The sequence below is a fragment of the Apodemus sylvaticus genome, chromosome 13 (genome assembly GCF_947179515.1).
Source record: "Apodemus sylvaticus chromosome 13, mApoSyl1.1, whole genome shotgun sequence".
Taxonomy (NCBI): domain Eukaryota; kingdom Metazoa; phylum Chordata; class Mammalia; order Rodentia; family Muridae; genus Apodemus; species Apodemus sylvaticus.
In genome coordinates, this window is record NC_067484.1 from 72,791,994 (window position 1) to 72,807,424 (window position 15,431).

General features: G+C 43.6%; 1 protein-coding gene across 4 annotated transcripts in view; it reads right to left on the reverse strand.

The window, feature by feature from the left end:
• Positions 1-15,431, reverse strand: part of Camk4 (calcium/calmodulin dependent protein kinase IV) — a 235,520-nt gene that overhangs the window by 11,119 nt on the left and 208,970 nt on the right. For all 4 annotated transcript variants that reach the window (XM_052155453.1, XM_052155454.1, XM_052155455.1 and 1 more), the window contains exons 8-10: positions 7,999-8,074; positions 3,817-3,943; positions 1,513-1,665 (exon numbers count right to left, since the gene is read on the reverse strand). In XM_052155453.1, coding sequence (XP_052011413.1) covers positions 1,513-1,665; positions 3,817-3,943; positions 7,999-8,074 — 356 coding nt within the window. The remainder of the gene's footprint in view (positions 1-1,512; positions 1,666-3,816; positions 3,944-7,998; positions 8,075-15,431) is intronic.

Here is a 15,431-nt window from a genome sequence, read left to right on the forward strand (position 1 = left end):
TCTTTCAGTCTCTGCTCTAGTTTTGTCCCTGCTTTCCTTTAGACAGGAACAATTATGTGTTAAAAGTTTTGAAGACGGGTGGCTAGCCCCCTGCCTCAACTGGGGGCCTTGTCTATCTACTGGAGGTAGCCTCTTCTGGTTACATGTCCTCAGTGTTGGGCATTTCAGCTAAGGTTACCCACTGAGTCCTGTTAGCTTTTCACATCCCAGGTCTCGGGAGGTTCCCCCTGCCCTCTAACCCCCATAGCTGCATATCTCCATTCATTCTCTTGGCCCTCTGAGTATCCCCCCATCTTTCCCCATACTTTCCTACCCTGTTGTTCCACTCCCTCCCTCTATGGCCCATGATTATTTTGTTCCCCTACTAACTGGGTTTCAGGTATCCACACTTAGGCCTTCCTTCTTGTTAAGCTTCTGTGAGTTGTATCATGGGTATTCTGAACTTCTTGGCTAATATCCATTTATCAGTGAGTAGATACCATGCACGTCCTTTTGGATCTGGGTTACCTCATGCAGGATGATAAGATACTTAGAGCCAACTATTGGATTGAGGTTGGGGACCGATATGGAAGAGTTAGAGGAAGGACTGAAGGAGCTGAAGGGGACTGCAACCCAATAGGAAGAACAGCAGTGTCAACTAACCCGGACCCCTCAGAGCTCCCAGATACTAAGCCAAAAACCAAGGGGAATATGTGGGCTGGTTTGTGGCCCCAGGCACATGTGTAGCAGAGGACTGCCTTGTATGGCCTCAGTGGGAGAGGATGTGTTCAATCCTGTGGAAACTTGATACTCCAGGGAAGAGGGATGCTGGTAGGGGTAAGGTGGGGGTGGGAGGGTAGTTAGGGGACCCTTCTCTCAGATGGGGGTGAAGAACTTGGGGAGGGGGGCACTGGGAAGGGGGCAACTTTTGGAATGTAAATAAAATAATTTAATACAACAAAAGAGAACCCACTGAATAAATACCAGTTTCTTGATTGGTGCTTTATTCATATAATAAGGAACAATAATGTATCTGCTGAGGCCTGGTGAGATGACTCAGTAGGTTAAGTAATGCCCTTGCCACCAAACCTGAGTTCAATCTTTGGGACTTGAAGTCACATCTGAGTTCAATCTTTGGGTTAAAGTGGAAGGTGAGAACTGGTTCCTCAAGATGCCCTCTGACCACACATGCATGCTATGACACACAGTGAAAGTTTGATACACAGACACACACACACACACACACACACACACACACACAGACATGCACACAGACACAAATTTAAGTATATCCCAATTTTTATTCCAGCTCTGAACTTATTCCTTCAAGTGTTTCCCTTGTTGTGTATGTGTATGAGAGAGGGAGAGAGCACAAAATAAAACAACACCTAAATGGTTTTATGTCAGTGTCTTACAAACTCTAAAAACAAGAATTTTTCTAGTGTCACAGAAAATGAGTAACACAATACTAATGGAAGACAAGACACCTTAAGCACACACACACACACCTCAAAACAAGAACACATGCTTTACCTTAAGCTTGCGCCGAGCGTTGAATTCTTGAAGCTTCTTCTGAGCAGTATCCATGTGGACAAAGTTGGCCGCTTTACCTGTGACCCACGGGTGTTGGAGGGCTTGAAATGTAGTCAGCCGTTTCTTGGGATCCAAAACAATAAGTTTTTTGACCTATAATCATAAAGCAATATAGACTTATAGAAATAGGAAAGTCCACGTTGCGAAAGTCCAGCTGTTCTGTTATCACTAGCACTGAGTACCTACACCATTAGGAGTAGGACCAACCCTCAGGGAAGCAGTAGCTAAGCGAGCTCCAGAAGGCGGGGCACACAGCACCCCTGGCCCCGAACTCGCAGATTTCTTTCTTCAGAGCTCAAATAAATAGATCCTGGCTCATCTACTGACCAAATGACTTCTGAGCTGAACCAGCATCTGAATAATTCTAGGCCACATTGTGAGATCACTTAGAACATGGAACTCAAATGACATCATTCCCTCAGTGGGGACTAAAGGGCAAAAGGATTGGTGTTCAAGCCTTTACTATTTTATAACACTGTTGAGATTTACAGTTCACTTAAAAAACTCATTGAAAGTGCTTGAAGGATTAAGTTCAGAGCCAGAATAAAAGCCACTTTAGGATAAAATTAAGGAAGTCATTGACTTGAGGGGTATGACCTCCATGGCATGACTAAATTCATCTAGTGGGAATCCATTCTGGAAGATTTACTCTTGCTTGTGAAGATGAACAGAAAATGAATTGCCAGGAAGATCAACAAATGAAATAATCCCCAGCCTTGGGCTCAGAAGCAGTGGTCTGGTATGAGGGAGACACGCCCTGGACTCAAGGAGCCACGTGTCCTGGTTCTGCCTCTAGTTACTTCCATGGCACATAGACACTGATGGATTGGGAATGATTAGTTCCGATTCACAAGTGAAGAATAAAAGTTGGTTCAAAGACTTAGTCACTGAGGTCAGTTAGTGGAGTTAGTAGAGCTTGAAAATTCAAACTTGGGTCTACATTATGCAAAAGCTCATCCAATGTCTTATACTGTGAGGACTCCAGAGTTTCTCTAGACTTTGGTCTTGTAAAATAAGATGCCCCCCCCCCCAAGTCATTTAAAACCCAAGGTGTTTTCTAGCTCTAAAAACCCAGGAAAGAAGGGAAAACAGGTATACGAAATCAAGCAGCAAGCTAACTAAGGAGCAAACACATCTTAGTCTCATTTCATGAAGCTTTCTCCGTATGTTTGCTAAAGAGTGCACATCTGCAGTGTAAGCACTGGTGAGGCCAGGGCTGGGATTCCTGGATTCCTTATGGCTCATATTTCAGAAGAGCGAAAGAAGCAGAGAGGCCAGACAAGAGGTTGTGCCGGGTCCCAGGTAGGAGAGGGTGGGGGCTGCTCTGAGAGGGTGGGGAGGGGAGGAGGAGGAGAAGTAAATTATTAGGAGCTGGGTGTCATGTCTACACATCACACACAGATACGGGCTGCCTCCTTTCCTACCTATGTTAGGAAAGTCACGGATCCTAAAGAATCTGTCCTGTGAAATCATATTGAGAGAAAAGGGAGAAATATTTGGAGAGACGAGTTCTGGGAAAGGGGCTGTAGAAACTCGAGTCAGTTCTAATAGTCTTTCTGCGGGGATTCTTCCTGAAGGTTAGCACACTTAGCAAACTTATGGCTAGAAATCTCCTAAAGCCTTTTCATGATTCAAAACCAACTCCTTTATTTTGTCACATTCTTTTTTTCCCTCCAGAGGAAGGATGGCTGCCGTTTCAAATGTACACAAGCATCCGTCTACTAGAGGAGGAAAAGCTCTCTAGAAAGGATTGCTTGAATATTAATGAGCTTCACTGTGGTCTGAAGGTGTGGCAGTGCAAAGCGAACATACAGCATTCTATTAATAGAGTGGATCTTGTTTATAATTCCAGTGGTTCATGCTACTGTCGGAGGATTTTAATAAGTTAAAAGTCTCGTGGATTCATTTATATTTATTTGAAACACATCTACATTTAGGTGAATAACCTATATTAAAGCAAATTCTGTGTGAATGGTGTATTTTGAAAGGCTCTATATTTACCAGGTAGCAAACATCCATTAACAAATGCTACTATGATGATTCAGCTAGTGAGGACTGAAAACTTGTCTGTTTTTTTTGTTGTTGTTGTTGTGCGTAAGGAAATGCATTAACGTGCCTTTTAAATGAATATATCTTAATGTTATAAAGAAATAACAATGTCAAAAGTGCCCTACTTTATAAAAATATCCCTTACTATTTCTTAGCTAAATACTGTTTCTCTCATTTTGTTTTGGTCACACTTACCAAGTCCTTGGCATTTAAAGACACTTCATCCCACCAGGGGGAGATAAAGTAATATTCACAATTCAGAATTCTCCTGAACATGAACTGATCACCTCGTTCATCATAGAAAGGCTCAAATCCACAAAGTCTGGAAGGAAAAAAAAAAACAGAATCAAATACCTTTAAAGGATCAAGCATGTTTAATCACATATCTGCAAAAAGTTCGAGTCTTTCTATATATTCCCTACAGGTAAATCTTCTTGTACAGGTATGTGTGTGTGATTGTTTGGTTATAATTCACGGCACACAGAAAGTAAGAATAGTAGAACCAAATTCCTTATACTAGCTTTAACAACAGCTACAGCAACAGTAAAACCAGGCACAAAACCAACAATTAAAATGGCTAATATTATAGACATTGTGCTTATGATTTTCTGGCAGATTTTTTAAATTTATTTATTTATTTATTGGTTTTTTGGAGACAGGGTTTCTCTGTGTAGCCCTGGCTGTCCTGGAGCTCACTCTGTAGACCAGGCTGGCCTCGAACTCAGAAATCCACCTGCCTCTGCCTCCCAGAGTGCTGGGATTACAGGCGTGCGCCACCACTGCCCAGCTCAAATTTTTCTTGATAATTAAAAAGTTATTAAACAGATTAGGGCTCCACGTTAATATAAAATGGAAGAGCTAAAAATACAATCAAATGGGGAAATAGAGAAAAGTTAAAAGACAGTTTCTTCAATTCTTCCTTTAAGCCAGCCAGATTGCTACAGAGCAATATAAAATGCTTCCTGAAATGTCAGCTTCTAGGAAGAAGCCCTTTCCAATGTCCTTTGTGCTCATGAAATATTTCCATGGGAGAAGCTTTGCCTTTCCAAGCATTCTTGAGCCATCTGGGAGAGGGTGAAACTGTGAAATGGAACAACCCGGAATTAGTACACTCTCCCTGCATGCGTCTGCGTAAGCATGTCCCACCTGCACAGGAAGGGGTGGGGTGTAACCTCAGAGTGAGCGGTGAGCAGGGCCCTTGCCTTGACCCTCCCATCCTCTCTAACCCTAGGGAAGTGTAGCCTGCTACTGGCTAGTCATGGAGGAAGTAGCCGGCTTTCCAGGAAGGTTGGTTCAGGAAGGTCCTTACATTCCCCATTCTGCAACCCAAAGACAATGACAACTTAAAAGTCCCAATCCTCCAATGGCCTTTCACCAGAGTCATGCCAATTACTTTTCCTTCATCATGGGACAAACAGTTGATAACATGTCATCCCGGAACGTTAAAATGGAAAAATTGCGACAGAGAGTGGGAATCGGCCACGCACATGGTGTAAGGCTCCTTTGGTGGTACTGCAGTGGTAGTTTAGGAAATCGCTGGGATTACCCAGTGCCTGGGGTGTAAAGGTGCAGGTTAGCTCCAAGCCTGTGGGATTAACTGTAGTGTTGAAAGCTGAAGGAGACAGTTTGATGACTTAGGGTGTCGATCTGATCGTTACAGTCATGAGATGCCAAACACTACAGCTCTCCAAGGCAAAAAAGGTCCAGAACTCCTGGGAGAAAAGGCCTTTGTTTCCATACTAAAATCATCTTCAGAAAGAGTGGGGCCTTGGCACAAAACAGGTGGTGGTAAGCAGAAGTTTTAAGAAGTGAAATTTTAAGGCAGCAGTTGTCATACAATGAGGGGGCAAAAGGAAACAGGTTTCCATGTCAGTAAGAATTAGGGAGGGGAAGATGGCTCCAATGGCTTGCCGTACAAGCACAAGGACCTGAGATTGATGGCCAAAGTCCAAATTTTTGAAAAGCTGGGTAGGGTGGCATGGACTTGTGATCTCAGTTTTTGGAAGGCTGAGACAGTGGAACCTTGGGTTATTGTTTGCCGACCAGTTTAGTCTACATGGTTTCAATGATAGAAACCCCATCCCCCAAAAAGATGGACAGCCCCTGAGAAATGATACCTCAAGTTGTTTTCTGGCTTCCACATGTGTGCGCACACAAGTACACACATATGCACACATACATGTGTGTACATACACAGACAAAGATGCACACATATAAAATAATAGAAGTCTACTGGTGAATTTATAAACAGATACAGCTCAGTGTTTATTTACATGTATGGGGTGGAAAAAGAATACATACCTCATTTGGGCAATCATCCTGAAGTTTAACTGTCGTTCATAACATAGCTTTCCCAGGAAGCATCAACAGGCTAGATTCTAATGCTATCCTTCCCACCATTACTTCTATGTTCTCTTCTCCTCTGGTTCTGAGCCATCTCATTCTGTTAGTCAGATGTCTAGATGTCATAGCCTCACATCACCAGTCCCCAACTAAGTGCACATGAAGGCTAAATAGAGAAGATACCCAGGTCCAGCGACACAGTGCACAGATGTCAAGGACCCTTGCCATGTGGACATTCCTACAGTAATGACCAACAGGTAAATGGACTTGTCCCCGGGCTTTTGGCTTATAGAAGGGAACTGAAAAATAGTATTCATGGGTGACACTGTCATCTTCATTCACAGCCTACTAGAGCCCTAGGTTTAAGTAAATAGAAGAAAAACAAAAATGAGTGTGTCAGATTTGGATGGACTTGGGGGAAGTTGTTCTCAATGATTCGACCTCATTTCCCTCTTCCTTCCCTGCAACCGTGGCCTTTCTGTGGAGTTTTACTTATTGTGCATTTCTGTTTTTCAGAATAAATGGAACTTAATTTTCTACTTTTCATCTCCTCAAGTTTTCTTATAACAAGCATCAAGGCTTCCATCCTTCATGGCACATTTTTTTTCAACCAAAAACTATAACCGGGGACACGCATGTTTTTAAGACAAGAATGGGGGTCCTTACATGTGTGTGTCTTACATTTTCTATTGCTGTGAACAAAGCAACATGGGGAAGAAAGGGTTTATTTCAGCTTATAGTTCCAAAAAAATGGTCTATCACCGAGGGAAGTCAGGACAGGAACTCAAAACAGGGCAGGGTCCTGCAGGCAGGAGCTGATGCAGAGGCCATGAAGGGGTGCTGCTTACTGGCTTGCTCCTCATGGCTTGCTCAGCTTGTCTTCTTATAGAACCTATGTCCTCCAGATCAGAGATGACACTGCGCACAGCGAACTGGACCCTCTTTCATCAATCACTAATTAAGAAAATGCCTTACAGCTGGAGACCATTTCTCACATGAGGCTCACTCCTTTCAGATGACTCTAGCTTGTGTCAAGCTGTCATAAAACGAGTCAGGACAGTGTGGTTTGGGTTTTTCACTTCCTACCATGAAGTATTCTTGCACATAGCCCAGGAGCTAGGATTCCCTCTCTCTGCTATGAGGGAACACAGTGCACAGGAACTTTTCTCAAACCCCAGAAGAAGTCACCTGACCTCAGGCTTCCAGCCTCTGAGAGTGTGAGGAGGTAAATGTCTCTTATATAAGCAACTCTGCTATACATTCAGTGATGGCAGATCACCTATGATAACAGGAAAACCTCTCTGCACTGCTGCACATTATAGATTCCCTAAACTAACTGTATTCCCTTCAAAATGGCTGACAGATGTGCCTACGGTGCGTCAGCTCTTGGGTGCATTGATACCGAGTTGGGTTTTCTACAACAATCTCCACGCATGTTCTCCCTCACTGTCGCCTCCAATTCTGTCACCACGTTGGCACAAATCTCCTGAAACTCCTTTTTTTTTTTTTTTTTTTGTATTAGACAGCAGCTCAGTAATGGAGCTGGAGATAACAGCAAGTGACTAGCTCATTTTATTCACAGCATTCAGCCTAAGGCCCTTGAAATCTTAACACACAGGAAAAATAAATCGATCGGTAAATGTGCTTGAAATATTCTGATAAGCAACATGCTAGTATGGGGTTTCTTATGGAACACAAGACAGGTGGTCCTAAATGGGCTAATGGTCTGTTTAGCAGGATGCAAATAAATAGAGTGTAACAGGTGGACTTAGATTTCATGCTTACTATGATCATCGAATATGTCTTCAAATGTGGGTATATTATATGGGAAAATCAGATAAAGAAAAGCCCTAGATACACTCTGCCCTCAAGAAAAAAGATAATACCAGAACAAATCCCCATTTTGAGAGTATGCTCTCACCATGGTTAATGCAAAAAGAGACATCACAAAAGCAGTCAAAGGGCAACATTGGTTCTCATGAGAATTATGAATATCAGAGGCTGTTGGCAGAGAGGTTGCTTTTCGTCACTTACAGGATGTAGGTGATGATTCCAACAGACCACATGTCCACCTCAGGTCCATAGGCACAGCCTCGGAGAATCTCAGGTGCTGCAAAGAAGGAAAACAAGGTTAACTCTGAGCAAACCTCACATGTTAACTCACATATTAATGGTAACCAATGAGAAGAAACAAATTCCCAACAGAACTTCAGAACTCTCATGCCTGATCTCTCCCATAACCACTCTAGGATGAACGAATTCTCATATCTGTTTGTGTAGGAGAGACTGTAGACTCTGTCATGGTGCATGAGAGTAAAACTATTCATTAATACCAAATCAAACAGAAAATCAAATTTTGTATTGGAATACCATGATATAGCTCAGATAAAATGTGTAGAAGTGTACCTTTGCTACAACAAAACAAAACAAAAACACAAAACAAAACAATGATAACAAAAAATTTAACACTTTACTTATACACAGACAAGGAAGAAATGAAAGCTAAGCAGAGTCAGGGAGAAAACGGGCAAACTTGTGCTTCCTAGAAACGGAGAAGTACTTGAAGCAGTGTATGCATGTGGGAGACAGGACAAGGACCAAGCAGAGGATGGGAAGGACATGCAAAACTCTGGCACAAAGGGAGCAGGAAAGGGCTCGGACACACAACTTGGCCTTGACAGCCATGTGTCAGTCCCTAAGGAGAGGCTGTCCCCAGTGTTCCTGAAGACACCGTCTGAGAAAGGAAGTCTTCCCTATGCATAGCAAGGCTTATTCTATTAGCTTTCTCTACTGTTGGCATAGGAGAACTTCTCGGCCTGGGCACGGTCCTGGAGTGAGGAATTCACTGATCTTTTTTACATTCTTATTACCCGAGGGCAGTAAAAATCTGAAGCTGTCTGGGTAGGTGGTTTGCAGTGAGTACTGGGGCTGCCTCGTTTACCTAACTCACAAAGTACCGAGAAGCAACGCACCACCATCTGCAGAGAGATGGGCTTTGGGAGCCCATCTTTGAGAAAGTCTGTTATCCCAAAACAGACTTTGGTGCTGACCATGCTGCTGGGCTCCTTAAGGAGGAGGGGCTTGAGGTGTCGTGGGGACCAGAGCACCGCACTCCTCTGGATGTGGCCTCTAGAACCAGTGAATTGGACCTACTGTCTTCCCGGGGAGGACACCAGTGTAGACAATATGAGCTCTGGAAGGAGTCTGTTTGCAATGGGCTTCTAGAAAGATTCTACTGGTGGCTTTCAGTGTCACCCCACACTTCACACGCCTCCCCTGAAGACTTACACAAAATACAGAAAATGAACAAAATGAACAGCTGAGCAGGAACTGTGAAAGATGGCATGTGCCCACAGGCAAAGCAGCCACTCAACAAGATGTGCCCATCAAGGAACTCTATCTGGATCCCCAAAAGTTTTCTTGTCTACACTTGAATTATTCCTAGGGGGAAATGGTCCTTTTAATATCTGAGTTAAGAAGAATGCCTGCCCAGTGCAAGAAATGTCTTTCATTTCGTGGGGTAATTTGTACCTCACACAATGAGCCTTTACAACTCCCCCTTGTGAGTGCTTTTGCCAAAAGAACTCAGATTTGGCTCTCCTGGAGAGCCTGTCACCTGCCTCCTAGGGTTGGTCCAGCGTGGAGCAGGGAACACAGGAGATTTTGGCTTGTAAGAGTGAGTGGTATCAGGCCTTGCTCACTCAGGCCCACACCTCAGACAACCTGAGGAGAAGCCCACCAGTGCTGGCAGAAGCACGAGACTTGGTGGGTTTGTTTGTTTGTTTGTTTAGGTTTTCAGATCTAAGTGGACTGGGCTAGCCAAGTCCAAGTTCCTCGGAGTTTTAACCTGTGATTTGGTGAGTGATTAGTGACTGAAACTCAGTAAGAAGAGCAGCCCAGCAGGAAGGAGCAGCCTTAGCAGGAAGGAGCAGCCCAGCAGGAAGGAGCATCCTCAGCAGGAAGAGCAGTCTCAGCAGGAAGGAGCAGCCCAGCAGGAAGTAGTAGCCTCAGCAGGAAGGAGCAGCCCAGCAGGAAGGAGCAGCCCAGCAGGAAGGAGCAGCCTCAGCAGGAAGAAGCAGCTTCAGCAGGAAGGAGCACCCCAGCAGGAAGGAGCAGCCCAGCAGGAAGGAGCAGCCTTGGCAGGAAGGAGCAGCCCAGCAGGAAGGAGCAGCCCAGCAGGAAGGAGCAGCCCAGCAGGAAGGAGCAGCCTCAGCAGGAAGGAGCAGCCCAGCAGGAAGGAGCAGCCCAGCAGGAAGGATGCTCCCATGGAGTCTGCTCTATCTCATTTCCATTTGCTCTGCTGGCACTGCTCTTGGTGCACTGCTGAAGTCTTCCTGTTAAGGGTCACCTGTTCTCTCCAGTGTGCGCCCTCCCTCTCTCAGTCACCCATGCCTCCCTTTTGGTACCCAGCCAAGAACCCCACTGCAGCCTGTTATCAGCAAGGAAGGAAGTCCCCTTTGTCTCTCCAGAGCAGCTGAAATTTTTGCCCAACACAGCAACATCTGCTCTCCTTCTCATCACTAACACACACATCCTCTAGTAGCAAAATATTTCTTTGCAATGCATTATCCTTCACTGAGCCAAGTTTGGGGGTCAGCACTTAACTGAGAAAAGGGAAAACAAGACATTCTTGTCTTCTATAATAAATTTTCCTTAAAATACTTTTTGTAAAGGAACTTATGCTATCTTAAGTCCAATATAAAATTGAGGTTAAAAAAAAAAGTCTACACCAATTTCCATTTTAAACCAATTAACTATTTTAAATAACATAAAATCTAAATCAATTAACCATCTCAAATGGTATTAAATATTTTTAGTTACTAGTTAGCATGACATTGACTTTCTTTGGAATCAGCTGCTATCACTTATAACCAACCTATCTGAGCACTGTAAAGAGCCGACAGCCTTGTCCAAAGGCTTCTCCAGACTAACTTCAGTTCTGACCCAGCAGTCCTTCAAGCCTCCCAGGTATCAGACGTCCTCACAATTGACTCCAGCAATCTGCCATTTCCTTGCAGTAAGAAATAATGGAGAAGCAGACAGCTAATTTCTATTTGGTAAAGATATCAAACCAGATATGGCGGCACATACCTGTAACCCTAGCATTAGGAAGTGGTAGGCAGGCAAACCAGAAATTTAAGGTCCCCTTCAATACACTGGAGTTTGAGGACAGCATGGACCACAGGAAACTATATCTGAAACAACCCAAAAAGTTACCAGGAAGGCTGTCAGCCTAACTTTTAATGCAGCGAGCCCTTGTCTAACCTCAGCTTAGCATTTACGATAGCAGCCACGGAAACCCATCAAAGTGCTCCCCGCGCACCTATCAGCACACTCTCAGAACAGCTGTGTATGGGTGAATGTTCCATAAACTTCCGGAATGTCAGACATGCCCTTTAAAAAAATCAATCTGGACTGGATCCTAAAACTACACAAAAGTTCAAACCGTAGGGTATTTATTCGCTACCTGCTAGATCACAGAGTTCATTTTTTTTTCCAGTTGGATGATAGCGTCACTGAAACATTGAATATCCACCTAGAAATTGTGATGGATTCAGACAAAAGCACTATAAGCAGTTCTGGAAATGGCAGGTGGCTTCCTGAGACGGCAGATGCTAGACTGTTCCTTCTTTCCGGAGGCCCTAGGAGAAAGCTACTGGCACATTTCAGTCTTTGACCGTATCTTAGCACTGATGAGTAGGTTCCATGACCCTTTCCTATTTACTGGGTTAAAGCTACAGAGCAGCGTTGGGTATAAGACTTTTCAAGCTACTCTTAACTCTGTTGACTGCAATAGATCTGAAGTAAATGAACAGGGATGCGAATAATGCATGTTTTCATCCATTCATTAAATAAACCATCAACATGGTAGACACTGTTGGGGGTACTGGGGCAATCATAAGGAGCTAAAGGAAGCAAGTCCCAACCATCTTATAAATTGTGGCTGGTCAGAGATGTAAACGTTGATTAAAAATAAACCATAAGAAGAAATGAAAAATGGTTACTCCAAGTGGTCCTTTGAGGAGTATGACTTTGGTAGGAGACAGCCAGATCACATGGGTCAAAGAGGAAGGAAAGTTCAAATCAAGATGTGCTCTGCCTAGAGAGGTTAACTAGGCAAATGCTGAGAGGGTTGTCCAGGAGGAAGAGCAAAGAGAGCTTCAAGTAGAAGAGGCAACTACTCAATAGCCACAGTCCTGAGGGCAGAAACAGGAACTGGCACAGGAACAGGAAGTGGTGGTGAGGTGGGCCAAGCTCCCGGAAGGCAGACAGATCGAGTGATTTTCTTTGTTTTTAAATCTCTCATCTGCTTTCTCACTAGCAAATCAAAACACAGGGTGGTTCAGGGTAATGACTCTGTACATCTGAAAGCCTGAATCTGACTTTCCAGAGTCTTCCATGCCACGAAGCAGAGGGAAAACACTGCCAGATTTTCCAATGGAAACCTTCGCCTCAAATGTGTGGGGCAGGTGCACGGGTATCTGTGTGAACGTGTGGAACTAGGAGGAGCATGGAGCTATCTATCCACCATACTCTGATCCAAGGTGTCTCACTGGCCCAGCGTTTGCAACGTTTGTTATTCTGTCTCTGTGACCCCATTGCTAAGTTCACAAGCACACAGCACACCATGTCTGGCTTTTCGTGTTGGTTCTGGGGATCAACCTGAAGCACTAGCCACCATACCTGGCTTTGTGACTGGATTCTGAAGATCAAACCCAGATGCTTCTGTTTGAATGGCAAAGACTGAGCTCTTCCCCATGTTTTTGCTCTGTCTTTGGGGCAGCCTCCGGATCTCTACACTATACTTCTAGGGGACAAAACTTGTGAAGAGCTAAGGAAAGAGAAGGGAATATATATGCAGAAATTTCAAAAACTCCTTCCTTCTTCCTCACTCTGGGAAATCAGAGAGGAATATACTCAATGCAGCTGCTCAGTGCCTATACCTGGAAGGACTCCAAATTGGATATATATGTATAAAAGCATCTGTGCCTTATATAGTTCTTTGTTGAGTCATCTATATATGATAAGAAAATCACCACACCTGTATGAAACAGTGAAGTTTTTAAGACTAGAACAGTGTACTGAAGGCTGGTGGCCTGACAGAGGTGCAGACTGGACTTGAATGCATTTGAGACTAGGGTGGGGTCAAGGAGGTGCTTCTGGAAGGAGGGGTGGTGTCCTTTAGCAGTTCTACAGTGCCACACTGTGAGGGGGTGAAGCAGGAAGAAGGTAGCTCAGGCCTCTGTCCCTCCTTTTCTATAGCTGGTGCATGAAGAACACAGAAGGGTGTTTTCAACACAAGGGACGTGTCTCGTGTTGGAAAGCATGCATCCTGTTCTCCAGAACAACTCGTTACTTGACACATTTGAAAACGGAACTCCAGCTCCTGCCTAGAAGTTTTCATTTAAGCCACTCAAAAAGTCTTCCTTGACACATGGGCTGCATGGTTTTTATTTTGCATAAATTGTGTAGCTGACTGAAGAAACTTATATTTTCAGTTTTTAATAATATTCTAAAAAGAAAATCGGTGATCTGAGAACAGCTAGTGCTTTTCAACAGCAGCAGCAGCAGCAGAAGCAGCAACCCCCTTACACAGCTTAGTGACTTTTCTAAGGTTCTATTGAGCTCTTCTGTCTTGAGGAAATCATAGCTTTCTACAAATCTGAATCATACTGAGTCTCCTGATCACTTCAAAACTTGCAAGAGTGTTTGCACGCTTGAAAAGCTGTTTTTCTGTTTTCATGGGCTAAGATGAAGTACAAACAATAAACCCAACACATGTCAATAAGACTATTATGTAAGACTCTCTTTTGTAACGGTAATAGAAATGAAAATAATAGGCTTAGAACTCAGTCTTTCAAGCACATCAAGCAGGGTCCACACTGTTTATCTCTAAGGGATACACAAAATTTCTCACTAGTGATTTTCAATAATTCTTTTGAAACTTTTACTTTTTTATGCATATATTTTTTCTACATTAGCATCCCCAAATGGAACATTTTGTGGGTGTTTGGGGCGCAAACAGTACGATTTAAACAAGCCTTCTACCCACTTGCCTTCAATCACCCCTTCCTCTGACCTCTTTTTCCTCCACCGTTCCTCCCTCACATATGTAATAATAGAGCTGAATGCATGACGAACTGTGAGTTCTCTGGTACAGTCAGTTCTGTTATTCAAGTAATATCTTCAGGTTACATAGAAGTGGAAATAAAAAATCACTACTGTGGAGATTGCCTTCACGTTAAAAGACTGTCTCTGAACTCACAGAGCAGGGCACAGATTAGGAGAGTGTTGGTGGGATTCTCCTCAGACACAATACTCTCGGCCACCTAGAGCCCAAACATACATCAGAGTGGGCTGCCTCCTTTTATGTCTTCGGGCTCCCCAACTACAGAGGGCAAAGGGTACTTGAGCACACAGATGAGCACTGGAAAAGCCAGGGAAAGCTAAACATGAAGCTCATCTTTCCAAGGTGAGAAGATATTCTGTTGTTCTCTCTGAATGCCAGGGGTGGGTGTGGGGGAGAATGTAGTTTCCAGCCAACCTGGTAATCATTTGCTATCACCTTGAGCCAGGCTCCAGCAATATACCCCAGAATGTTTGCCCCAGAATCTCTCTCCCCCCAAAACCTTGAGCATTGCTTCTAGGCCACAAAACCCATCTGTGGGAACAATACGCATGTACTTTATAACAGCCTAGTGATCCTTTGTTACCTTAGGGACAGACCAAATCCTGACTCCCACAGACACAGTGTTTACCTCAGTCATTCTTCCTCAAATGTTTTCTTGAGCATTGTTTCTAAGTCAATAGAACCTCTTTATGGGAAAAGCCATACGTACTCTGTAAAGCACTTCAAAGCAAGCATGCCTTAAGCTTTGCTGTACTGATGTGACTGAGTCAATTGTAATTATAAAACTTTTTCCAAAAATAATATGTGCTACAATTTTTTTTTAGATAAAGCTAATGAACTGATGTCATGAAGTTTTGTCCTAGCATTGGTAACCTAAGTTGGGCTGAACTGAGTTTCATTCCTTCCTCTTTGTGGAGCATTTCTCTGCTGTCCAAAAGGCCTGAAGACATTCCACATACCAAACAGTCTCAGGTGTTACGACTTTAAGTGTTATCTGCATCCTGACAACACATGTGACTCCATCCACAGCCATGTCTCATTCTGGAACTTGACTTAGATACCACACAGCCATCTCCAGATTCCTAGGCCTACTGCTCCAAATGGCAATCTCGTCTCAGGACAACTGTTCACAGCATTCTTCTAGTTGTTAGCTGTTTCTTCCTCCTCATTCTCTAACCAACCAACTTCCTTGCTGACTTGAAAGAAGACATCAGTGCTTTAAAGCTCTGGTTGAGCATTGGTTGGTTCTTTCCAATTTCACTGTAGGTAGCTATTTTTTGTGAATGAATATACTGTCTTTAAAGAAACTATACTAGCTGTTTCTATTTTAGATTAT